Raw genomic sequence first — 27,097 nt, 5'->3', positions numbered from 1 at the left:
TCCTCTCAGTCTCACCACCCTAAAATGTCTACTCTCATAATTGCAGTGACATTGAACTGGTAGTGCCTGCTGTTTCTTCAAAAGATATATCTTTTTCCCACTCCTTCTCACACTTTCTTCTGCTGTCTCAGGAATGTTAGCATTTTTTTCACACCTGTCAGTGTTTTTTAACTCTTTCACTTACCCTCCCCCTCCATGTCTTTAAAAATTAAAACCTATTTTTAATTGTTTGTGGGGTGGTGATGGCGCAACGGATAAGATGCCTTTGGTGTGAGAGACCCGAGTTCAATCCCCCACTGTGACCCATCCACCATTGTGTCCCTGAGCAAGACACTTAACCCCTAGTTGCTCCAGAGACGTGCGACCTCTGACATGTATAGCAATTGTAAGTCGCTTTGGATAAAAGCGTCAGCTAAATGAATAAATGTAATGTAATGTGTTAAATCGTTCCTCTCTTCACCCTTCTTTTCCCAGCAGCCCTATGCTCCACCCCCTCATCCCATGGCTCCTCCCAGCCCTAGCACCAACAGCTGCAGCCAGGGAGGGGCAGAGCAGCTGAGTAAGACCAACCTGTATATCCGAGGCCTGCCACCTGGGACCACCGACCAGGACCTCATCAAACTCTGCCAACCGTGAGTACTGGGAGCAATTACAGTTAAATACAGAAGATCCTCCTTCACACATGCAAATGTCACTATGGGGTGTACTTGGCCATGATGTGCCTCTCCTGGCTGTATGTATTTAGCAGTACATGGTGTAAAGCAGTGGTTGGCAATAGGTGGCCCACGGGCCAGAACTGGCCTGCCAGCAATAGTGTCTGGTCCGCGGCTAGATTGCTTTGATAGCAGAAAAATAAAAAATATATAAATTGATAGTGGCTGGTTCTGAAATAGATCTCAGTCTTGACAGTAACAGTTACTCACACATTCACTTCCTCTTAAGTGATTGTGCCTCCAAAATAAAAGCATGAGAAGTTTATTGAGAGCTTTGACTTTGAAGAGTTCATGCTTAAAAGAGACTCTGGCCTGCTTGACACACCTCTGAAAAAGCCGTCAGTAAATGTGTGATTGGATTCCCTGAATTTCCTCAGGGAAATGAAAAGTGTCCATAGGTTTATGAATGCGGATCAAACGCCGGGACGTGCACACACACACTGCAGTACGTGCTTTATTGTGAGCATGTGCAAAAGTGTCCTTATAATCAATTTGTTTAACAAGGCAGAAAAAAAAAATCTGCAGTTATTTGGAATCGATCTTACAACCTTTCAAATGAGTACCGCGGCAACTGTGCTAAACGTGCACAGGATTAGCCTGTATGAGGATTTCAAATAATTTCACTTTGTTCTGGCCCGCCATGTGACGGCTTGAAACAGCCTCTGTTGGATTGGATGTTCGTTTACGTGCAGTGTACCACAGGCTCTCGCGCATCAGTAGTAACGTGTTGGGCAGTAATACTGGAATATTACTTTTCCCAGTAAAGAGTAATGTAACGGATTACTATTTCCTAAACAGTTACTAATCCAAGTAACGCTGCACTACTGAACACACCATCCCTGACGTAAATGCGCGACTGCGCTGCAGCTCAGTGGCACCGGACCTGTTGTTCAAGTCAGCTGTTAGCCAAAAAGCTAAAGGAAGACAGGAGAACAGAGAGAGAGAGAGAGGTATTTTCGACAGCTGTAAGTAACGTTATTGCCATTACTGTGTCACAGTAGTCTAAAATGTAAAGAACATTGTCGTCCGTTGTAAACTTTGTGCGACCAGCAAAAAGCTCTGCGTTCCCCATCAACAGACAGGCAAACAAGCCCTCTGCGAGGTAACCATGGCAACGGCCTCTGTGTAGCTGGCACGATCCTGTGAAACTGTCGCGGTCGTTCTCGTCTCACGCACACGCCCGCTGCCAGAGTTGAAATGTCAAACTTTTTCCTACAGTTCATCAACAGACAGACTGATCTGCTGTTTGATCTGAGTTTCCTGAATAATATAACTGTATCTTTAGGCCACCAGGTCTTAAAAAGGAGACTTTGCTGCTGTCTCATATTCATTAAAAATAATCTATTAACTTCTACTGAACTAATTTGAAAGTTAGTAGTTATATTATTTATTTATATACTCAATTATTTCATGTTGCACATTTAGCTGTTGAAGTTTGGTAAAAAAATGTATACAAAATAATAATTATTATAGAGAGGTTGCGATGGTGCAGTGGATTAGACACTTATCTAGAGCCGCCGCCAGCTTGATCGGGGCGGGGGGGGTCAGTATATTTCCTGCTTTTTTGCCCTTTGCCAATCACATGCCTGAATAAAACTTACTTGACCGCCATTTCAAATGTCAATCGAAGCTGGTCCACCTGGCCACCGGTTATTGTTTGCTCGCCAGCCCAAAATTGGCAAATTTTTACTCCGTCTGTAGTTGGATAGTCACTTGCTTAACTGCTCTATCTTTCCTCTTTTGGAAGAAAAGACCATAGGTTGCACCTTTTATATACAAGAGACCTCAGAGACCTGTGTATATTTGTGATAAAATATTGTAAAATATTTCAGGTAACAGGCTGCTACATACTTCGACACATAATTAGACCCCACAGTTGTCGTTTTGATAGACAGGCATTGCTATATGGACATAAATTATATATTGAAACCCTTAAATGCCAAACTGATCAAACTAAAATGTTCTCCTCTGAGAAGAAAATTACAGGCATGAAAAAAAGGTCCATGTACAATAGCTCGCACACCCCATTAAACCGCTACCATCTGAGTGTATTTTAGAAACGCACACAAAGGTACTCATAAAGCTCTGCCAAATGTTCTTGATAGAGAAAACACACGCACACACCTGCCTGCACACAGCTCAATAAGGCCTAATAAAGCTTAGATTGGCCCACCTCCCCCAGGAATCACAGACCAAGACCTCATCAAGCTGTAACAAACAGTCACAGGGGCTTTCTCTCCCTCTCTGTGTCTCTGTCTCTCACGCACACACTTAGACACACAGACGCACACAAGCAGCTTTGTTCGGCTCCATTAGGCCCTTTCACTTCTAAAATGGTGAAAAGGGGGTCAAGATCATTAATGGAGACAGGGCCAGCAGATTGTGAAATACAGGCCGTGAGCGAGTCTGTCTGGTTACATAACCTTTTCTTGGCCATATTTCCAGAAATGTCCTGGTCAAACGCGGCCAATTATTCAGTGATCCTTTGGAGACAGGAACATGCTGTCCAGTATATTTGGTAATGCTCCCAGTTGCTGTGTCATAAGTCATGCATTTCTTCTTGATACTGACCCATCAAAATTCCATTAGCCTGAGAGGCGGCCCGATAAGACTTGAAAAAGCACTCAGCATTTTGACATTGCATATCTGTCGTTTAGCTCTTGCATTCACCAAGTTGTACCGAGTTGGACAGTTTCAATTTCATTTCTAATTCCATATGATCTTGAATATTTTGAGCATAACTATTTGGAAGGGCAAACCATGTCAGAGCTTATGTAAAATACCCCCGTAGTGTTCCTGTTTGTGACTGTAGATTTGCATTCTAATACATAGCGTTTCCCCTGCTTGTTATGGAAAGCTACTGACTTTGTTATTGCTTGGATCTGCCTTGCTGTCCTCTAGTGGCTGTCCTCTTGTTCAACTGTTTCCACAGCTCCTCTCTCTCCCATCCCTTCCCTCTGTGTGTGTATCGCCTGCCTTAGAGCCCCCAAGGTTGCCTGAGGTGTGCTGTGCCAGTGAAAATCCAATGCCACTGAAACTCTAATTAGCCAGACTGTGTTTCAGTGGCAGGCGGGTGGCAGCATTCTAGAAAAGGTCATGCAACTGCAGTCTGCAGCACCCTGGGTCCCCCTCAGGTTTTACCCCAGATGCCTAGTCCCCCTCCAGCACCCAGCACCTTATCTCCTTACCCTCAGCCCCATCAGCTCTCCACAATGGAGCTGAGGGCTGTGTTAAACCTAAATCCTATCCTAACTGTGGCGCTGTATTTTTTAGAAAAAATGGAAAACTGGTGGAGTTTGAGTCACATTAGCTGGCTTAGAGATTTTTCATCATCAGTATCATGGGCCTGTCTGCTTTCTCGAGCCTTACTGCATGTGAACATGAATGTTTTGCATGCACTCTTGCACAGATCCTTGTGAGTGCTGGAAGTGAGACAAAAAACCACTTTGTTGTGTCACACACATTGAAAGGCAGCTCTTGCCACCCTGGTTCACCCCTTTCTCAAAAGCAAACATGCTGCGGCCAAACTGATGCATTCTTGACAACAGGCCATATCGTAGCTACTCATTGAAGGCTTTTGCACACCACCTGAGAGATGCCAAAAAAATATATTCTGCCTACTGTGGTTGCAACCCTGTCCTTGTGAACTCTAATATTTTATTGCCATGATTCTGTCACATTTTTCAGAAATCTTTATCAAGGACTCATAAACAAATCAAATCGGTTTTGCTCATTTTGGTCAGGGTTAATTTTATATTATTTTCTTAATATGTAATTTACGGATTACTGATTTAAAAGATACATCCCTGCCACACTATAGTAAAAATGCAACAGTTTTTCTAAAATATTACTATAAATCTCATATATTGCAGCCTTGTACTACGCTAGTACGCAGTGGTAAGGTTAATGGTGACAATACTGCAAAGGTGTTGATACCAATCGTGTTGCTCTGATTATTGATGCTGACTTTCAAATGCTATCCATACTTGTTACTGTAGATGCTCTGTATTTACAGATGTCTACAGATGTGATGTGATGTCATTGTTAATATAGACTAGTTTAGCTGACTGCCACCCCCAACCTTTCACAACCTGGTAACCAAGCCTTAAATTGCGGACACACAAACATTCAGTTGACACCAACTGAATATGCGTTTATTTTAGTTAGTAAGGCCAAGATTTATTTTTGACCAGTCACCTCCTTCAACCTCCCTGTGGTCACTGGGAGTAAAAGCAAAGACTTAAGAACGCCAAAGTTCTCACAGCGGTTGGAGTTACATGCCGAGAGCTGTTGAACGAGTAATTAAATGGATTCGGGTGGGTGCTTAATCTCTGTTTTATTCAGCTGGCTGGATGTCGGGTTCTCCGCAGCCGTCAGCCTGATATATGGGCGAAGACGAGAGGCCAAAGGAGTGGAGTGGGGATTTGTTGGCTAAACACCCAGATAGTGAGAGGCCTTCCTACTTGGCTGGCTGGTTGTGTGAGTGGAAGGATGGATGGATGGAGGGATGGATAGAACAGCCGTTACTGTGAGAAAAATTCCTTGGCCTAACCAGCAAGATTGGGGCACTGGGCCAACCCTAAGCCCAACTCCAACCCCATCCAACCCAAAGATAGGTGCAGCCAGCACAGCCAGTACCTCCAACCCAGCCAACAAAGCCAACCGAGCCCCCAAACACTTTAGGGCCAGGCAGACTTTATAACCTGAATCACCAGCCAGCTATTAGGCAGCACCCACATTTTTCTTTCACAATCCACCACCCAAGAGAGGCATAGAGAAGATGGAAGCAGCTTGTTGGACAAAAGGATGAAAGAAAGAACGAGACAGACTTCTTTTTTATTTCTTTATGGGGGCCCACACCTGGAATAACAGGGACAAAGAAGTTCACATTTTCTCTGCCAGCAACTAAACCTCAAACTCTTCGATACTCCTCTTCTTCCCCCCCCCCCCCATACTAACTCCTTCTCATCTGCTTTCTCCATTCCCCTCCTTCTCCTTCTGGTTCTCCTCACCCAATTTCAGCCATGGCCGAGCCACAGCTGCGCCCTCAGTCGCACTGGCTTTGCCTCTGTGCCACGGCCTGATCAAACATACAGAGTGGGCCAAATCAAGAGCTAATCACCACCAATTGTCTAAATAACCTTTCCTGTGTGTGCTGAGGGAATGGTGGAGAGGGAGCTGGAGAATGAGGAGAGAGAGAGAGCCATAAGGTATGCTAAGTAGAGGAGGTGGGGGGGTGACCCTGGGACCACCTGTTTTGATGGAGCAGACGCCACATTATTTCTTAATGGCTCTCTGAGGTCCAGTGTTGACATTACCTGCCTAGCTATCAGTCGGCTTGTCCCGTGGCTCCGTTTCAGAAAATTATGAGCAAAGGCCTCAAAGTGCCAAACTTACCATCATCCCTTCCAGCTGTACAACTGCACTAGAGCCAGACAGATACACCAGCAAGTATTATCTGCCCATTTGAGCTTACCACCAACATTTAGAGATTTCTGTATATATGTAGGCCAATGACTAACAAGAATTTGCGTTACAAAATGTCTAAAGATCAAGGTCACCAGCAACCACCATTTAAGTTTACCTGGCTGCAGTGATGTAGATGTGTACTGTAGGGGGTGTCTGTACACTGTGACATCAAAGGTGCATCTGAGCACACCTGTCACTGCTGTTCAGCGTGGTGTTAAGCCGCTCTTTAATAACAATATTTTAGTGATCCTATGAAAAATGTTTCTTTGTTATATGTTTATGTTAAAAAGGAATATCAGCTGATGAATCGTTATCAGATTTTTTAAATTAACCGTAATGGTGTCTCACAAATCCAGTTTTGATCAAGTTCTAATCCAAATTGCGTGTTGCTTTTTTCTGACTGAATGTGTCTGTTTTGCATAATATGTCTCTCTATCTCTCTTGCTGAAACCCTTTCTCTTCTCTCCCAACCATAACATGTCCTAATCTAGTTAACCATGCATGGTCAAGTTTTGCGTCACTCAGAGCATAGAGAGATAGTGGTGCTTAACCTCAGAAAAGTATTGAGACCGCCACAGGAATGGCCAAACTAAACTACTCCTACAGCCACAGCTTCACGCTGAGTAGAAGCATCTGCTATTCCTGGAACCATAACCCTTCAGAGCTCTTTTTCTACGCCTTTCTCGCTCTCACTACCCCCCATTTCTGTTTCACACTGTTCTCTCTTTCTCTCTCACTGCTATCCTCTGTTGCATTTTCTCTCCTCTTCGTGTGCTCTCTCTCATCTGGTTTCTCCCATCTCTCCATCATGTTAATCTCTCCACTTCTCTGCTCCAGCAGAAGTGACACAGTCATTTCACTGACCGGGCCAAACGGACTAAAATGCAACGCCTTTTTCCTCCCCAAACATCGATTTTAGAGTGAGGGTGAGCAGAGAAGCTGATTTGGCCTTAGGCTGTTTTTTTGAATTATTTATCCCCCATTACCGGATACATGACACGTAGATAGTTTGCCTATTTAGAGGCTGGAAAGAGCATCTCTTCTGCTTTTGCACTGAAGTTGACTCTGTTAACAGTTAATGCTGTAACTGTTAGTTTCATGAATGATATTTTTAGTTTATCAGATGCTTATTTAGTATGAATTTGGGGATTAGATTCACACAAATTACACACAGTCTTTTAAAAACAGTCACGTTTTCTGGGTACTTCACTGCCTTTCACCTCAGTATGTCTCCAGGAACTAATAGCATGGCAAAAACCATAGCAAACAATCCAGGCATCACTGTAACACTCCTCTGTGCCTCTCCCCACTGTGCTTTGCATTTTATCTTACTCCAGCTGTACAGCGGAGGACAGTTTTTAAGCTCCAACAGAAGCGTCAGCAGAGTCTCTGATACAACCAGACTGATTGACGTGAGGGACAAAACATGAGATCACTGGACTCTCTGGCTTTAACACTCTATCCTTCCCTCCTTCCTCCCCTCTCTTTTCTCCCATTTTCCCTCAACTGACTTCGCCTTTCATTCGAAGCAGTATCTATAAAGCAGAAGCAGCACCAGCACAGATGAGATGTGTTCATTTGTGCGTGTCAGACAGCAGTGCATGGCATGTGGATTTGACAGGTTGGACACTTCCAAACAAACAGGGGCGATTCTGCAAGGCTGGCTCTGAAGAGGACTAGTGTGTGTGTGTGTGTGTGTGTGTGTGTGTGTGTGTGTGTGTGTGTGTGTGTGTGCGTAAGAAATAGAGAGATTGTAACTAGCTGTATTCAGAACAACAGGCTAATGCTCCCTGCCATCACTAACTGTTGCTGTTGTTTCTTCTTGCACACTCGGTTAACACACACTCTGTAGTTCACTTTCCCAGGCTCAGTCTGAGGCCCTTTTTGGGCATCGTGTCTCTGTGTAGAACATGTTTCCTGCTTTAACTGTCTTATTCTCTCAACTTGCTTTACCTTTACATTCTATAAAAGTGTAAAATATCTGTATTCCTTATGACTGTTTGCATTTTATAGAGGCTTTTGTACAGAAGAAAATGCCATCACTCATCTTTCAAATAATTTATTTTAAGCAAATTTCAAGAGTTATTAAATAAAAACACCAAAATTAACACATATAATTAAATAAATAAATGAACAAAGAGACGACGAGAATAAAACAAAAATGGATGACATTTCTATGCTGTACAGATTCTTGGTTGATGAGGACATACTCAGTCCACTGGTTAAGAGTCCAGATGGTTGGCAGGATCAGGCGAACAGGGCACAGAAATCCACTACTGTTCATCAAATATGAAGCTACAGCCAGCTGCCTGTTAGCTTAGCTTACCACAAAGACTGTAAATCAGCACCTCTGAAGCTCACTGGTTGCCTTACATATTTTTAATCGGTACAAAAGTGAAAAGAAAAAAAAAAACTACTTGCAGTTTTTCTGGGGGTGATCTTTCTTTGTGACTTCCTGTTCGATCAGGCCAGTCCACTGCTTTCAGACAATAAAAATTCCCACATATAACTCCCCATAAAACCGCAACTTGTAATTTTTATTACGTTTTTTTTACTCCAAATGAAACTGAGTTTATGTTAGCAAAGATTAATTTGTCAGCACAAACAAACAAAGTTGAGACACACAATGGTTAACAGTGATGTTTGATTGGTTGCGTTTTATATGTACATAAACAAAACAATTTCAAACCTCATGCTAAAACGTATCCATTTCTGATCTAAAGAAGTCTAAAGTTGTTGGTTTCCAAAGGTGGTTGTCATCTCTGCCTGCAGCTCGGTAAAACTGAAATATGATATACCTTCAGTTGAAATACATGTGCTGGCTAATTAATTATTGTTTGCTGCGCTGCTGTTGTTATACCATAGTTTCAGCATTGGCGTGCACTCATGTTGAGTGGGAATTCAGTCCTCTCCAGTTGCATACACTTTATGCAACTATATAAAATTCTGCAACTTATACTGCTTTTTGTTTTTTCTTGTGTCCTTTTCTCTCTTTCGCTGTTATGTTCTTTATTTTTATTTTACTTTCAGAATCAGAAACAGTTTTATTGCCAGGTATGTGTACTAAACTGCCTTCCTTGAACAAAAAAGAATCTTCAAATTCACCAAAATTTTTGTACTCAGTTTTTAGACTTATTATTATTTAGTAATTGTCCTTAACATCTTTCTTTCATATTAAAGCCAATACATACTGTACCTGATCTATGTGGAATTACTTTTATACAGATAAAGGGTAGTGGGAGTGTGTTAAATTATTTCCATCTATCTTGAAATGTGTAATTTTGGCAAAATGTTGAGTTTTGTATTGATTTATTAATAAATTAAGAACAGGTCATTGATTTTTCATGAGAAGCAGTTAAACAGCAAGACATAAATGGAATACATTCAAAGGAATACAAATGGACCAGACCTAGATGATTGATCCAATCTCATCCAAAGTGACACGGACTAAATTGTGGGAACAATTTACCTGATGGAAGCCCCGTGGCTGCCAGAATTTTTAAACTTTCTTTTATTGAAAATCCCTTAATGCGAAGATGAATTGTTTTAAATTGAGCTCTCTAACAATGAATTCAGAACACATGCTAAAACTTTTAAATCACCTTACTTTCCTTTATGTATTGCCTGACTGGAGCCTGGCGGACGTATTGCCGCTTGCAGCTCTAATCTATTTCTATTATGTAGGAATGTGGGAAAGTTTGAATGGTTCTAATCAACTTGTCACCCATTTCACAATTTCCAGGTAAAATGAATGTTCATGAAAAGAAATCACATCAGTGGGGAAATAAGGAAAAATAGAAATCAGAATAGTTGACAACTATTGACCACAGTGGGTTTGAGCACGGCCAACTTCAACAGAAGTGGCTGCGGTCACTGATACTGTTGGAAATTAATGGACTTCAGGGTACATGTTGATTTATGTTTTTTGTCGACCACATTATATTTGCTATATTTTGATGCCCAAATGTACTAAATGTACTGCAGTGTTGCCAATGTGTTTTGTGCCCCGTTATTGTGACATTTGTTGAAGTAGAAAAATAAGAAAAAGGAAGAGCAACCACTTAAGGCCGGATTACCTTTCTGTTCCAGAATGCTTCCCACATTTAAAGATGTTAAAGGTTTGCCACAAACCTGCCAGCAAAACACGGGGGAATCCCAACACCTTAAAACATGAGAAACTTCTGCCAAGAAAAAGATAGAGTGCTAAAGCCAAAAAGGGAATTATCCATTATCCCATTTGTTGAAGCTTTTTGATTTATTTCCGCTCATCCTTGCCAGTGCAATATTTTTATTATTCTGTAATGGTTTTGTAATTTAGACACCATTTTCCTTTAACAAAAGTATGGAATACTTTTCCATTCAGCAAAGATTTGTATGTCTTAAAAATAGATGATATTAAATAAGTACATCTAGTAATTTGATTTGCCATGCCAGGCAGCCTATATCTTTGACCCAACATACCTTTTGTGATTAAAAACAAAAAAGGAGAGGGTTGAAGGTCGACTTTGGACTCAGTTTGTCATAGTCTCCATGCAGCTCCATGCTGGGATATAGATTAAGGTCATTACCACCAAACTGTTAGCCCAGAGGCTCAGAGGTCATGAGAATAAGTCACTGATCTCCACTCAGAGGTGTTGGACTGAACAGCTGCTCTGCTCCCTGTCAGGTGTCCATCAGGATGCTTTTGCCCTTCTCTGTTTATTTCTCTCACTGCATTTCTCATTGTATTCATTGGCCTGTCTTCCTGTCCTTTCTGTCTCTTTCCTTCATTTTTTCTTTGTCTTTGTGCAAGTCCTTTTATTGTCATCTGCCTTCTTATTTTAGCCACCAGCCTTCTTGTTATTTTACCCTTTCTCTAAAAATGTCTCTCATTTATAAATGCTTGGTATCTTATGCTGCTCTTTTTATATGTCACAGTACAAATGGCGCATCATTCGGCTGACTACTGATCATAAAAGGTTTTGTTTAATATTAACTACCCAAAAGCAATTACATTTCATATTCTTTATCAAAAAACTAAGGCTCAAGATCTTAATTTTTTTTTAAAGTTTTTGTAAACCGTTAGTAATTTCAGTTGGAGATTGGAAACTCTAACAACAGTTTTGCTGTTCTGTGTACCCAAAACTGCTGTCAGTTCAGTGTGTCTTTTGCTCTCACAGTGCAAAACATTAGAAATAAAAAATACATATAGATATATATTTAAAGCAACCAAACAGATTTTCAGTGGTCGCATAGCAACTACAGCAGCGACAACATTTCATAAAAGCATCTGTGTAATATTTCCATCCAGAAAGATGCCCGGTGGACAGGAGGCCTGACCTCTGTCTGAGCCACAGAGATGTGTAGGCTGTGGGACACGGTAGCTGCTATAAGACTGGGGATGACAGTCAAGGGCAGTTGCCACACACTACTTTTATACAGCAAGATGAATCCTAATCCTCCTGGTTCTCAGTGACAAGGCATGCACATGCACTTACTATATATGCACACACATGCACATTCACAACAACATAGTCTTACCTTCTCTGTCTTTGCACCATATCATGTGTTTGTATGTGCTGTTTGTCTGAGAATTTCCATGTTTAACTCTCATCCTCTTTGTATTTTGCTCTTTCCTGTTTCTCCTTTTTTTAACTTTGATAAAAGTATAAAGAAGTCATGTTTCTCTGCTGTGTCCTCTCTGTGTGTCTGCCACAGTGATACCTGTCTCTTGCATTAGCATCAAAGACTTAACGAAATAAAACACATCCTATGAAATTGTAGGTTCTCTTGAGTGTTGTTGAGAATAGGCTTAACTTATATTCTCACTATATGTGCACATACTTACCGATGCCCGGAGTGAACAAAATACTTTTTACCTACTACTGGCTAGAAAATCTTTAGCCTGCAGCTGTTACTTTTACTAAAACTGGCTGACGGATTCTGTACTCAAACATGTCTTACAATACAATTGATGTCTTACACAAAAAGACTTTACAGGAAATTGGCTCATCTTACAAATGTATTATTACTATTTTATCTGCTGATACTTGATGCTTATTTTTAGGAAAATTGTTTTAAAAGGTTTTCACTACCTGAACTAATTGATAAAAAAGATAATGTATTTGAATGCTACTCTGTGCAGTGGTATCACCATTGCATATTTTTGTAATAAAACTATGTACTTTTTAGGCCTACGAAACCCCTTTTTGGATAATATTTGCTGCACAGAGCAAATAGTACATCTGGATTGTGGGTGTCTGCTGCACCTGCTCCTACTGAGCAGAACTCTTAGCGCTGCACCTTTTTTTCTTTTTCAGCAACACTGTCTACATTCTGCTAATTATTTAGCATAAAGGCCAACAAGAGGTGATAAATTGAAGTTATTCTGCTTTTATACACAGTAAAGCCAAACCCTTTCCACATGTGTGTCTTTCTCTTTACTTCATCTACCTACTGTTCAAGACATTGCCTTGTTGTGTACACATACACACACACACACACACAGACCTTTGGGAGAGTGTGTTTAAAGGCTGAGAGCAGGTCTCAGCAGAACACTTGGGTGGTCTGTCCATCCTTTCCAGCTCTGTGCTTTCCTGTGTACCAGCAATACCACAGTGATGTGTTGTGGTTCTGGCCAGCTCTCTCTCTGCCCACATACTGTAAAGAGCCACTTCACATTCCCAGCTCTGATGACGGAAATGAAACACGCCTGGATCGTTTCATCCAGCAAGAGAGCGAGAAAAGAAATGCACCATCGGGATGTCACTCTTGTGCATGCAGCTGCCCTCTTAAAAACGTAGCTGAGCTTTCGGCTCAGCTTCAATTTTATCGCATTTCAGTGCCCAGACAGCTGTCAAACGAATGACATGTTTTACATCCACCACAATTTGTGCATTTTCATCAGCCTAAAATAGCTCATAAAGCCTCTGTTTTTTACAGGCAGTTTCATTTCTGGCGTCTTCTTTTCTTGGGGTTGATCCGATATTGCATCAGAATGATTGCCATGGGATTTCTATTAGGAGGGAGGAGGAAGAGAGAGACAAAAGGAGAGAAATGAAGGCTACAGTATAGGAAAGAGAAATGGAGAGGGTGGTAAAGAGACATTAAGAGAGAGAGCAAGAGAGAGTAGAAGATTTGTGAGGAGAAGGGCGGGCCGAGGGCCAGCGGAGTCAGAGATAAGAGGCTGCGAGAGTGATTGAAATAGGATTAGTGGAGACAGGCTCTGCATCCCGGCCACAGCATCACAGTGTTAAACCTGTGCTTCACAGGGCCTGCCTCTGTCACATCAAAGCCTCCCCAGGCCTGCCTGGCAGAGAGGCGAAGGAGCCGCCAGCAGGGTCGACCACAGCCATACGCGCGCACATACATGCGGATCCATCCGTCTCCAATATGTCTCCATTATGAGCAGAAAGCTGGCTCCTTCCACCTTGCCTTTTCATCTCGCTGCAGTGTCTTTGTGGTGTGTATTTGGACCACGGAAAGGATGCATTGATGAGCCATCTTTAACATTTAATGAGGCAAGCAGTGATGAGTTGGCATTGGAAAGCTACTGTCTCCTGCTTCCCCAGAGTCCAAACTAAGTTTTAATGAGAACTTTCCCCCAATTTGTGCCAAAAGCTCTGAGCTTTTTAACTGTTTCCCAGACTGAAAGCATACAACATTTTTTCAAGTACCGGAGCAGTGCAGACACCTGAGTGCAAATAAACAGACTGGCCTACAAGAATAAACATACTTGGGCAATAAATCAATACAATATATATATACAATATCAATATTGTGAGATAAGATCCAACAAAATGTCTGATTTTGTTACATTATTTTTGACATATATCTTAAATCTTGTATTTTCCAGGAGTTAAAGACTGCTTTATAGTTGAGTGATATAATTTTTTGAATGTTCTAGCTCAGTTAAAATAGAAGTGAGACATTCTTGTTTGGTTGTCACATTCACACATATTTAAAAAAACAAAAATTTCACTTGTTTAATTCATTTTTCATGAAGTGTTTCTTGTTGCTGGATGTAAAACATCAACATTTATGAATTTGTCAGTATCACCTAATGCTAATTTCCATCTGGTTATTTAATCAATATACAGTTTCTCAAAAAAAATCAATATAGCTTGCTATGTTTTTGCTAATTCTTACATGTTAGTTCCTCTGTAGTTTGTTTCTCATCAAACACTGAAATACTGCAGTTGCTAACCCAGCTCTGCATGTTCTCTAATCAAATGTGCACTCACTGTTCCATGTTCATCTTGTGTACTTATGCTTGAGAGTGCCTCAGTGTGATCAAACACTGCACGTTAGTCCTGTTCTGTAGCAGTAGATTATGGATCCCTATAGCTAAAATGGCCTGTTTATCTGCAGAAGAGAGACAATCCACTGATTGGTGACTGCTGTCTCTGTGTGTGTATATTTGTGTGTGTGTGTGTGTGTGTGTGTGTGTGTGTGTACTCATGCGGAATATGTATTTGTGTGTGTGAGCTGGTAGTTTTCCTCTCGGAGCTCATCAGTTCATATCCACCACCCATCCCACCGCAGCATGCAGTAAATAGAGTCTCCGCCACTCGTTGAGAAATGGCACAATTATCCCCTGCTGGTGAAATATGGGCTGGGATGCACCACTGCTTCTTCCCTACAGTATATGTGTGTGTGTGTGTGTGTGTGTGTGCACCAAACGTATAGAGCGTAGCCGCCTTTCCCATGCTTACTCATTGTGATGTGTGTTCAGCACACAGGGAATTGTTCGCACTTAAGTATTCAAACACAGACATGTATACATCACGTGCACAAGTGTAATTGTACAAGCAATGGTGCAGCTGCACACACACTCCCACATATAGAAATACATACAGTATATGCACACATGTAAACTGCCACACATACTGTACTTAGAGTGCTACAGTGCTTCTCGCCCTGCACACAGTGCATCATGTTGCAGTTTTAGCTGGGACAAGCAGATAGAATAACTCACTGTCAGTCAGTAAGGTCAGTCTTTAATTCCAAAAAAGTCAACCCACTGTCCACACAGTACTGAGGGAGAAAGAATTTTAATACCTTTTGCTGGGAGCTAAGTCAATGACACAATGAGCATAGTGGTCTCTCTTGGACATTTTTTCACTTTCAGAGAGTCAAATACATCTTACAGTTTATAAATTGGCTATATTAGTGAAAGAACCCAAAAGCCTTGCACACTTGTATTCACTTCACTCAAAGTTTTTGGCTTCAGACTTTTACTAGATAAAAAATGATATGGGTAAACAGCACCGTTACCATTTATATGTAAACATTGCCCAGGAAAAAAACAATAACAAATTACAATTAATATCATGTTCACTCTTTCAAATGCTAATTAATAGCCAAAAGATGTTGAGATATCAGACGTTATGCCATGCTGTTTAAAATGTTTTGTTAACCAGATGATTATGTAGTAGAATAAATGAGTATTGTTATTGGGTTATCTCACTGGTGAGAGCTTAGGCTTTTTGTTCATTGTGCAGTTTTTAGATATGAAAGGAATTCATCATAATTTAATGTTGTACTGTATACTGATATAACAACTTTGAAGATAGTTCACTGTGCTTGTATGCTTTTAGACCTTTTGAAAAATGTTCAGTGACTCGCTCAAATGTCACAGGGCTGCACATTCATTTGAAGTCAGCCATAAACATAATGTTATTAACCTCAAGTGATTTCTCTTTCCGCTGGCTTTCGACATTTGTGCTACTTACCAAATTGCTAGCTGCAACTAAATGGCAGAGTATAGAGAATAAGACATGTACTTCAACCGTGGGATGGCAATCTAAGTGAACAGCCCCACCAGTCAAATGTCCTGTAGGTCATTCTGAGTCAAAGAGACTAAATTGAATTTCTCTGTCTTTACAGGTATGGAAAAATAGTGTCAACCAAGGCCATTCTGGATAAGAACACCAACCAGTGCAAAGGTAAGTCATTAATTTGTCTGTCTTATACACCCACCTTGTTTTAGTGCACCAGCTATAACTCTTGTCACAGGAATAGCAATCCCAGCCCTCGCGTAAATTTAGACATCAGCCTAGGAAGCCTTGCGCTGTAAATCAGTGATTTAGGGAGTAGCTGGCTTAACACTGCAAGAAGGCTCGGGTAAACAACCTGCTCTCGGATGGTGCTGCCCTGCTTCAGAGGATAAGCAGGGAAGCAGCCACTGTCTCAACCCCTCCCTATCGCCTCTTCGATTTCCTGTTTTGTCATATGGAAGACAATCTTTTGGAAAGTGTGTTTCTATAAAAGGTCGATTAGTGTCTGCACAGCAAATGGTGCGCACATGTGGCGATGACATTAGTTCCTCATTTCAAATTGTTTCTGGAGCGCACACGCTACACACATTTACATGCTTGAACATACACGCATACTGGACCAATTAGAGAGCTAACAAGCTAGTTGGGATTAGATAAAATCTAATTACTATCATTGTCACACTCACCTTCTTGGGGTCTTGGCTCTATTTTCACTTTAGCCACCTGCCCCACATGGCTGGGAAGACTCGCGCAATAATTTTTATTTTTTTTGTATTGCAATCAGTTGTTAATAATCAAGACCAGCTTAGTCTTCAATGAAGACAGGGAGCGAGAGGGACAGAATGGAGCGATAGAGAGATGAGAGGGGGAAAAAAAGATTAGTGTGCTACTTGCCCCGAGGTGCCTGGCAGCACTGTTTAAGAGCTATTGAAGTTCCATCAATACTTTTAATTGCTTTTTGTGGTTTCCCGGGCTCAGAAGTGTAGCCTTTCAAGGTGAAGCTGCCTTTTTAACCCTGCTCCACACCTGAGTTTATTCTGCCAGGCATGCTCTGGGTCAAAATGTTCTGCCTTTTAGAGGATAGAGAAAAAAAGAGCTGATTATCTTGACAGGTCCTTTTTTGTGAGTCCTACAGGCTATTAAAGACAAGACTGGATGCATGTTAGTAGGAAGGATGTATCTGCAGGTCACAGGACACAGTCTTTTTTCTCTTTAATCTACCCTATGCTGAGTTGAGCAAGGTTAGGCCGATTGAGATTGGAAAAAAGTAGAGGTAAACCTCTATCAGGTTCTGTAATGAAAGAAATAGACTGCTTGATCACAGGTTATCACTCTCTGTGTCCAGCTGACCCAAGTTATAAACAGCACAAAAAAAATCAGCTCAGCTTAGCCACTGTGTTATGCGGGAGACAATGTTTCCCATAAGTCACCATCCTGGAATGCAGCGTTGCTGAGATGCCAAGAAGCAAATACAAGCAGGTGTATTTTATGAGTGGAAAGGATGGTCCTGCTCTGCACCCAGTGAGAGAGAGGGTGGTGAACTGAGGGGAGATGTGTACGAAGAGAGGAAGAAAGAATAACCTTGACGAGAAAATTACAGTTCTTTAGTGTTTGAAAGACAAGTAGAGGAGAAGAGAAACTCCACAAAATCATACATTCTGAAGCTACAACTCCACATCTCTCACATACATATCCCACAATCTCCTGAAAGGTGAGCAGTTATCAAAGTGTAAATCAGCCAAGCAGGCATATTGAAGCCTTGATGGGCTCTGGCGTGCATCTGTGCTCCCAGTAACAAAGCGAAATTGACACATCGTCCTGATCTAGTCATGCATTGTTTCCAATCATCTGACCCCCTGAACCTGACACTTGTTTAAATGTCAGAATGGCAGCTTATCACCACGTGCCACCATCACACAGTGAGCACCCCTCTCCTCTGTCTCTTCTCCTGCTCCACCTCCTCTCCTCCCCCTTGTGTTATTTGTGTTTAGTCCGGCTCAGTGAGCGCACTGCCAAAACAACGTGAGGAAAAATGGGATAGAGAAGAGGTCAGACAAGTCATCTCTGCGAGAGAGCTAGTGTGAGAGACAGATCGACAATCATCTGTAACATATCTCATACTCACTAACGCCTCTACTCTGCTTTTATACCCCCCCCCCCACACACACACACACACACACACCTGTGTTATTAATTCAACAAGTTTGAAATTGGTTTGACTTTATATATCTGTTCTCAAACATGTTTGCACATTTTAATAGTATGGTGCTATTATACTTTATTGGTACAGTATATCCTTTATTATGATGATCATATACCTTACTGGCAGGATATGGTTTATTCTACCAATGAGTTGGATAAAAATTCACAAAATGTAATACAAGTAGAGACAAAACAGAAAGACAGTAAGTATACGTAACTGTATATGGATGTGTACAACTAAAACCTATTCTGCCAGCCCATTTATGTATCGCCCTCATTCATTTCAATACGTTTGTAGATACAAATGGCTCTGGCAAAACACTTTTCCACTCAACTTTTACCACAACCCAAAATGACGTCATCTAGCAAGGTCCTGCTTTGGCCAATCAAATATGTACAAGCACGCATTCCTGTTATCAGACCACTGTAACATCAGTGGTGTGTTACCTGGTGATTGCCTCCGTAATAACTAATAATAAATCCTGTCTCATACTGTTATAAACCGCTATGTTGTGATTTGGCATCTGATAACCTTTCATATTTTAAAACTTATTAAATCAGTTTAATAAAACAGCAGATTGTCAATTCCATGATTGTTGCTTTGTAATAAGATGTAATACATAATTTGTCAAAAAAAATCATAAACATATGAAAGTGCCTTGAGCATACAACCCAGATAAGTGTATAGCTTCTGTGGGGATATATATGTATGTTAATTTACCTTTACATGCATCTACATAAATGTTGTTAAAGGCTGATGAATGTCTTTCTAAAGCAGAAGTTATTTTTTGCATCGATAAAACTCCTATAAAAAGAATGAAATTGAGCATGAGAGAGATGATAGGAAGATGGATAGCTGATGATATCGGAGGTGGAATAGTGAGCGTGGGAGTGGAGGCTGTCTGTTGTGGAAAAGCAGATAAACAGTGACGACGCTTTCTGTACTTACAGGTCAGGTGTTAGGAAAATACATATTTTAGTGTACATACAAACATAAACCAACGCAGGTACGGCACCCACGCACAAACATGAACGCACATTGTTTCCCCGCATCCATACATCTATCTATACACTTGCACAAGTATGTGTAAGTGCTATAAAGCCGTGTTTTTACCACATCACAAAAACTACACACTAAGACCATGTATTACATCTCTCCCACGCACTCAAACACACAAAGACTAATCATACCCCCGCACGCACTCCCCTTCCATCTGCCTGAGGTGCGTTAGACTCTTGCAGCAGCAGTGGCCATGCAACAGATCTATCGGTCCTCTTCCTTACATCACAGCATGTGTGCCTGCCTTTTCTGGCTGCTCTCCTCCACCACTGCACCACACAGGCCTTTCAACAAGCCTCTCTATCTTCCCAGGGCTGACTCACTTCCTCGCGCTCTACCTTACTCTATGACACGCACACATACAGGCTTCCAGGCACACACATAAACTCATACTCTTGCAAGGGTACACAACAGAAGCACATAAACTGTGCATGCCGATAAATACACACACACATGTTTTGGATGTAGCCCAGTTCAGAGAGAAATGGGAACAGGAAGTTGTGAAAGGGCTTTAGGGCTGTCAAGCGCTGTGGGTGAGAGGAGGCATTCAGCTCTTCATTTCTCTCTCTCTCTCGCTCTCATGCTCCTCTGTACTCTCACACTGCTTCTCCTCCCCTCTCTGTCTCTGTATTTCTCTCTCGCTCTCATGCTCTATCTATATATCTGTCTCTGCACTTTCACATTTACTGTAGAAATACAGCAGAGATTTGGGGTTTGCATCACAGACAGAGTGGGGGATTGAGGATGACAGAGAGAGCATGAAAAGGAATAGACTGCGAGAACCCAAAACCGCTCATTTGCCATCCATGCCCACAAGGGTCTCTTAAAAGGCAGTGGCGGCATTTGAAATAAAGCAGGGCTGACCGAATGGAGACATTTTATTTTTCCTGCCAGAGCCCAGAGGCAGAGGAAATGACCTCAGCCCTTTAAAGGACCTCCGTTTCCTCCTCAACTGCTGGGAGATAAGCCTGCGCCGAGATTCACCGGTCTGACTGGCGCTCTGCCGCGACGGACCACCGCACTGCATTGTGGGAGATAGATGAGATGAGAAGATAGTCTCTCATGGCTGTGTGTTCGGCAGTTTGTTGTTGTTCCTTTCTTTGCCCTGTAACTTGCCATCCATTTTGAATAAGGATACTAAAAACTCCACAGGGCATTGCATAAAGTCACATCTTGACAGAATTACTGTCGTCTTTACTCTATTATGTGGGTTACGTGATGCAAAACACGCTAACTTCCTATTTTGTCCCAACAAATTTGTCATGTTTGAAGTTTCAAAACATTTATTGTAAAGATGAAAGCAACATATGTTTGATTGAATACCCATCTGAAAAAAATGTTACAATGAATTTACAGCAGAATGTCCTTGAATACTTTACCTAAAATGTGGACACGCTGAACTCCTTCCCTTTTGAATAGTGGATCAATTTAGCTTAGCTGGGCTGCATGTGAAGCCTCCGTATGGTGCAATTTATAAGCCTGTCAGAAGCTTGACCATTACAATCTGAAGCATCCCTTGCCCTTACCACAAGATCAGCCTAATGGAGAAATATAGGCAATGTTACATTCTATAAAAACAGATTTATTGCTGCATCAGTGCCTGAGTGGAGTATTGCATGACTTCGAGTATAAGGGCTATTGATGAATGAGGTGATGCTCTCCAAAAGGCCTGTTTTTCATTGTCATGTGTATTCGTATCTGTGTATTTTGGCGGGGGGGCTGAGAGTGCTTTTTGCATCCGTTATTGGTTTCTCATTAGAGGGCTGAGATATAAACATTTGTCTATGTTGTACATGGTGCCGGCGCAATTAAGGATTCTCTTTGCCGCCCCCTCTGCCCTTTGAAAGTGAATTATGTGCAGATGAGAATCTCGACTGAAGTGTGGCCAACAACGGACCTTTTCCAAATGCCTCTGTTCCCTCAGAGCCATTCCAGAAAGAGGCGAGATCAGCTGAAGGAGAGACGGAGAGAATGCATGTGCCGTTTCCTGCTTGCATTGGGTATTAATGACTCTAATTAGCAATAGCTGAGGGATAATCACATTGTTTTAGACAGATTTAGCATGCAGACCCTCATTGGATAACACCCGCAGCCTTTTGTTAGAACCCCCCAATCACACACACACAAAATCCCATCCCTTCTTTATTTCCCCCTCCTCCCACAATCTCCATTCCAGTAAGTTCCAAGTTGGCTCTTCAGAGTAAGCATCTGATTAGCCAAGTTTGTCGTAAATAGAAGCAGTCGCTGCATTCCTTGAGCTCTGACCTTTTGTACCCCCTCCATTTCCTGTGCTGTTTTTGCATGCAGTTTGGTCGTTGTATGTGTGTGTATTTTTTGTGTGTGTGTGTATATGGTAGAGGTCGTGTTGAGGTGAAATCCAGGTGCCACAGAATCATGGATCAAAATAGACCAAGATTTCCCAAGAGCAATTTTACACACCACTGCAAATTTGAGGAATTTGTTAATTTCGGAAGTGTTATTGTTGACTGTCTTCTGGATCCAAACAAAGACTGAGAGATATGGAATAAATTTCAACAAAGTACAAACAGACTCTTGGGAGTCTCTGATGCAGATTGTGTCACCACTGTGGCTTTCTTCTGTAGTCATTGGCTCAGTCCATTTTACAACACGTCCCAGAGCTCCCCTTCCTTGTCGTGTTTGTTGAAAAATGCCTCAGAGGGCACTGGTGGAAGGTGAGGGGGGCGTAACTCCAGTCATCTCTTATCCCGGACCTAACCCGGGGATGGCAGGGGAAACCACAATGCGAGATATGGCCTTCCACTGGCCTGCCAAGGCCCTGGCTACTTGCACATCCCCTGACTAATGATCATACCCTTGATTAGTTAAGGAAGGCATAAATCATAACTGCAATGAAGAGGAAGGCTAGCTTGGTGCAGCCAGGCCATTCCTCATGAATGACTAACAGATGCAAGACAAAGGAAATGGGCTGCATAGTTGTTCAGAGGAATTGGACACTTTGTCTTTGTCCGAATTTAAATGTTTGTTTCTACCTGGAGATTTTTGCCCTTGATCTTCATTGATCCGGCGATGTTCAAATATTTAGCCTATCGTCTTGTCTCGCTGGTGCTTTCAAGCCTAGTACCTGACGTGATTACATTGCTTAGTACAAATGACTGCTCAAATGGGGATAACATGGTTGTGCACAAGATGGCACCCAGCATGAATACTAAAGTTAGCAATTTCCAGGTATAGCTGGAATGAGAGGAGAGCAGGTATTTTAAGATACTCTACATGTGAAGTGCAAGGGAAGTGAAGTGAACGCAGGACTGCACCTGCTCTATGTATAAAGATGTGGTGGTACAGCTTGTGGCACTTTCAACATCAACAGGTACCATAATGAGCAGCTATTCAAGGTTATTTGACTGACTTATGCGTGTGTGCGTGCATGTGTGCGTGCGTGTGTGCGTGCAACTGTGGCCACACTTGTATTACTATGAATACACACAGGTGGTCTTGTGTGTACTGCAGTGTGTGTATGCTGGCATTTTTCAGGTTTGTGTGTGCTTGTACACTTGCGTATGTGAGTCTGTGTGTGTTCTTTGAGTTATCCGTGTGAGTTCTGTATAGACACTCATTTTTTGCAACTGGTCTCAATTTAACAACCTCTTGACAAGTAATTAACACCCTTCAGGTCTCAAACCTTTCTCAAGTGCTCTTCACATGTTGCACTAAACACATTGGGGTTTTGTTATTAAGCCAGGAAGCTGATGGTACTATCAGGGAGTCGAACAGTACTGTCATTTACAGATTTGAATGAAGGCCTTGCCTGCACAGTTTTGGAGACCGTTTTTTTTGTTTGTTTTTTTTGCCTCCTCGCCAGCAATAGCTGTAGACAAAAGCATCGTGTTTTCTGTTGTCTGTCCGTCCATCCCATTCTTGAACTGAAAATGGTGACACTCGACACTTGTCTCAAAGGTCAAGGTCACTGTGACCTCAAAATGACCTTGACAAACACGTGGCTATAACTCAAGAATTGATGTGGTAATTAGGACAACATTTTCACACAGATATTTAATGGGATACAATAATGAAGTGATGAAATTTTTTTACACGATAGGTCAACTTTACTGTGACATCATAATGTCCTGGAAAAACACTTTGAAGAAGCTTTTAATAAATCTTTTTAAAGTGCGTGAATAAATCCATAATTGTAACCCAAACCCTTAAGGTAGGGGGTGTCGGTGCGCTTCATCAGCTGTGTCATTGTTGTGCCGTGTTGTCGGCACCTCACGTGACGTTCGGGTAATTTATCACCATTGATGAACCTCACAATGAATAATATATTGTTTTTAAAAAGTGGGCTAATGTTACTTGGAATTGAGCCACCTGGAACCGCGGCGTGCATGCAGTTGTCGAACACATGGCACGCACTCTGCACAAGACCGGTGAATGGCAAGCGAGCACAGCAATTAACAATTAGCCTCAGTTTAGCTGGAAAATGTACAGTGAGTTATGAACAGAGACTCTGCAGCTTCTCAAGATTAAATTGGAGCTACCCCCTACCCCCCCACTGCCGCAAAAAAACATATGATTCGACTATCAGTCGACTATATGCAAGACTTGACAATTCTGATTCAACTATGTAAATCCTTAGTCGGGAACAGCCCTACTTCTAACAAACACACATATTTTAAATAGTGTCTCAACTGTCATGCTGAATTTAGAGCTAAAAAATGTTGCCATATGGTGCTGTACTATAGCTAATGTGTGTGAATAAATATGAATTAATTAACGAACAAAAGGGGAGTAGAAAAGGAAGAAAATGATGAGTAAAATAAAGATGAAAGGAATGCCGAGATATAGAGGAAGTCAATATTGTGAACCCATACTGTGTGTTGTAATACTGTAATATCTGACCTGTAAAAATGTTAATCAGACATAGTATTTAACATTCTATCCCAGCTTTAATGTTGCCAAATAGCTTCATGATGACAATTTCTACAATGTGATTTGTCAGTCACAATAGAATTAGTTTCAGAATGACAGAAAAGGAGAAAATGTGTTGCTGCAGTAGTATCAGGGTTGCATGAATGTTAAAAAGATTCATTCCTAACATGCATCCAATCTTTCTGCAACTATATGCAGCAGTTATGTAAGTGCCACGCTGTTGTACAGAACTCATCTATAATACTCCTGCTCAGTTTGTCTTCAGCACAATGAGCTGCCAGTGCTCCCATTGGCCCTGAGCCCTGGCACTTTGCCCTCTGCAGATCCCGACTGCAGCTCTCTGACAAGGACACTCCTACACCTGTGAGAGAAGATGACAAGAAATACAATACAGCCAATAGGCTGGCTGCTTCAACCCGACAAGAATGCCTTAACTACAAATCCATGTTGCAGGGTTGATAAGTTAATTGCCTGTACTGCTATCTCCTTGCCAGTGTCTTATATAGAAAGTTCTATGTGAGAATTATTTTACAACAAATGGGTTTTGTCTCCAAGCACAAGGCAGACAGGAGGGTGACACTGGACATATTAAATGAGCGATCTTTATTTTGAGTTATTCCAAGACCTGCAGTCTGTGTGTACATGAAAGAGATTTCATGGGTTTGAGTTTGCATATTTTTGCAAATTTTACCTCATTTTGCTGATGTGTCTTTAGTGTGCAGAAATACTATGTGAATTTGGAGCTCTATTTGTAGATGGAAACTTGGTTGTTGATTTTATAGGATGTCAGATATAGATCAGGCTGTCGTAATATTGGGGGAAGTGTCGCCTTATGACTTGTCACTTCTCTGTGGTGTTAATGCTCCGACAGCAGGGATGTGGTCAGAAGTGTCTTGCCCAAAGCTAACATTTTAATACACCACGTTAAAAAAAAAAAAAAAAAATGCATTGCAGATGTTTCTCTGTGGGATCCTTCGGATGAAAGATAGATTTATTACCCTCCCCTGTTTACTCACATACCCACACATACACACAAACAAGAAAGTTGGAGGTCACACACAAGCATTTGTGCACACCCATTCAACAAACACACAGGCACAGAGACACACATTCACACGTACACACCACCACATGGTTTACTGGAGGCTCGCCGCAAAATTTATCATCAGTCAGCTGATGGTGGTGCAGGATAAATGGAGGAGGACAGAGGAATGTGGTCCCAGTGAGGATCCTCTCCTACTCCTGGGTTAGGAGTGTGAACAAGCCGGTCCTGACTTGGCCGCAGTTAGTCATGGATGCCATCTCGCTATTTAAAACCCCCGTTCTCTCCCTCAGTGTTTGCACAGCTCACCACAGCCTCCCAAAACCAGCACCCCACTCTCCCTGAAGGAAGGGCTGGTCAAACTCCCAAATGGACCAAAGACAGTTTTAAACGTGCAAGCGATAAACTACACTGCTCAAAAAAATAAAGGGAACACTAAAATAACACATCCTAGATCTGAGTGAATGAAATAATCTCATTAAATACTCCTTTCTTTACATAGTTGAATGTGCTGACAACAAAATCACTCAAAAATTATCAATGGAAATCAAATTTATCAACCCACGGAGGTCTGGATTTGGAGTCACACTCAAAATCAAAGTGGAAAACCACACTCCAGGCCAATCCAACTTTGATGTAATGTCCTTAAAACAAGTCAAAGTCAAGGCACAGTAGTGTGTGTGGCCTCCACGTGCCTGCATGACCTCCCTACAACGCCTGGGCATGCTCCTGATGAGATGGCGGATGGTCTCTTGAGGGATCTCCTCCCAGACCTGGACTAAAGCATCCGCCAACTACTGGACAGTCTGTGGTGCAACGTGGCGTTGGTGGATGGAGCAAGACATGATGTCCCAGATGTGCTCAATTGGATTCACGTCTGGGGAACGGGCAGGCCAGTCCATAGCATCAATGCCTTCCTCTTGCAGGAACTGCTGACACACTCCAGCCACATGAGGTCTAGCATTGTCTTGCATTAGGAGGAACCCAGGGCCAACCGCACCAGCATATGGTCTCACAAGGGGTCTGGGGATCTCATCTTGGTACCTAATGGCGAGCACATGAAGGGCTGTGCGGCCCCCCAAAGAAATGCCACCCCACACCATTACTGACCCACCGCCAACCGGTCATGCTGGAGGATGTTGCAGGCAGCAGAACGTTCTCCACGGCGTCTCCAGACTCTGTCACATCTGTCACATGTGCTCAGTGTGAACCTGCTTTCATCTGTGAAGAGCACAGGGCGCCAGTGGCGAATTTGCCAATCTTGGTGTTCTCTGGCAAATGCCAAATGTCCTGCATGGTGTTGGGATGTAAGCACAACTCCCACCTATGGACGTCGGGCCCTCATACCACCCTCATGGAGTCTGTTTCTGACCGTTTGAGCAGACACTGCTGGAGGTCATTTTGCAGGGCTCTGGCAGTGCTCCTCCTTACACAAAGGCGGAGGTAGCTGTCCTGCTGCTGGGTCGTTGCCCTCCTACGGCCTCCTCCACGTCTCCTGATGTACTGGCCTGTCTCCTGGTAGCGCCTCCATGCTCTGGACACTACGCTGACAGACACAGCAAACCTTCTTGCCACAGCTCGCATTGATGTGCCATCCTGGATGAGCTGCACTACCTGAGCCACTTGTGTGGGTTGTAGACTCCGTCTCATGCTACCACTAGAGTGAAAGCACTGCCAGCATTCAAAAATGACCAAAACATCAGCCAGGAAGCATAGAAACTGAGTGGTCTGTGGTCACCACCTGCAGAACCACTCTTTTATTGGGGGTGTCTTGCTAATTGCCTATAATTTCCATCTGTTGTCTATTCCATTTGCACAACAGCATGTGAAATTGATTGTCAATCAGTGTTGCTTCCTAAGTGGACAGTTTGATTTCACAGGAGTGTGATTGACTTGGAGTTACATTGTGTTATTTAAGTGTTCCCTTTATTTTTTTGAGCAGTGT

General features: G+C 42.2%; 1 protein-coding gene across 1 annotated transcript in view; it reads left to right on the top strand.

The window, feature by feature from the left end:
- Positions 1-17,966, top strand: part of LOC123976773 (RNA-binding motif, single-stranded-interacting protein 3-like) — a 58,690-nt gene extending 40,724 nt beyond the window's left edge. Inside the window, exons 2-4 of the mRNA XM_046059119.1 lie at positions 475-632; positions 16,050-16,108; positions 17,932-17,966. Coding sequence (XP_045915075.1) covers positions 475-632; positions 16,050-16,108; positions 17,932-17,966 — 252 coding nt within the window. The remainder of the gene's footprint in view (positions 1-474; positions 633-16,049; positions 16,109-17,931) is intronic.
- Positions 17,967-27,097: the final 9,131 nt, after the last annotated feature.

This window comes from Micropterus dolomieu, linkage group LG09, assembly GCF_021292245.1.
Source record: "Micropterus dolomieu isolate WLL.071019.BEF.003 ecotype Adirondacks linkage group LG09, ASM2129224v1, whole genome shotgun sequence".
Classification (NCBI taxonomy): Eukaryota; Metazoa; Chordata; class Actinopteri; order Centrarchiformes; family Centrarchidae; genus Micropterus; species Micropterus dolomieu.
Note: the sequence above shows the minus strand (reverse complement) of the source record. Positions and strands in the feature narration are given on the sequence as shown.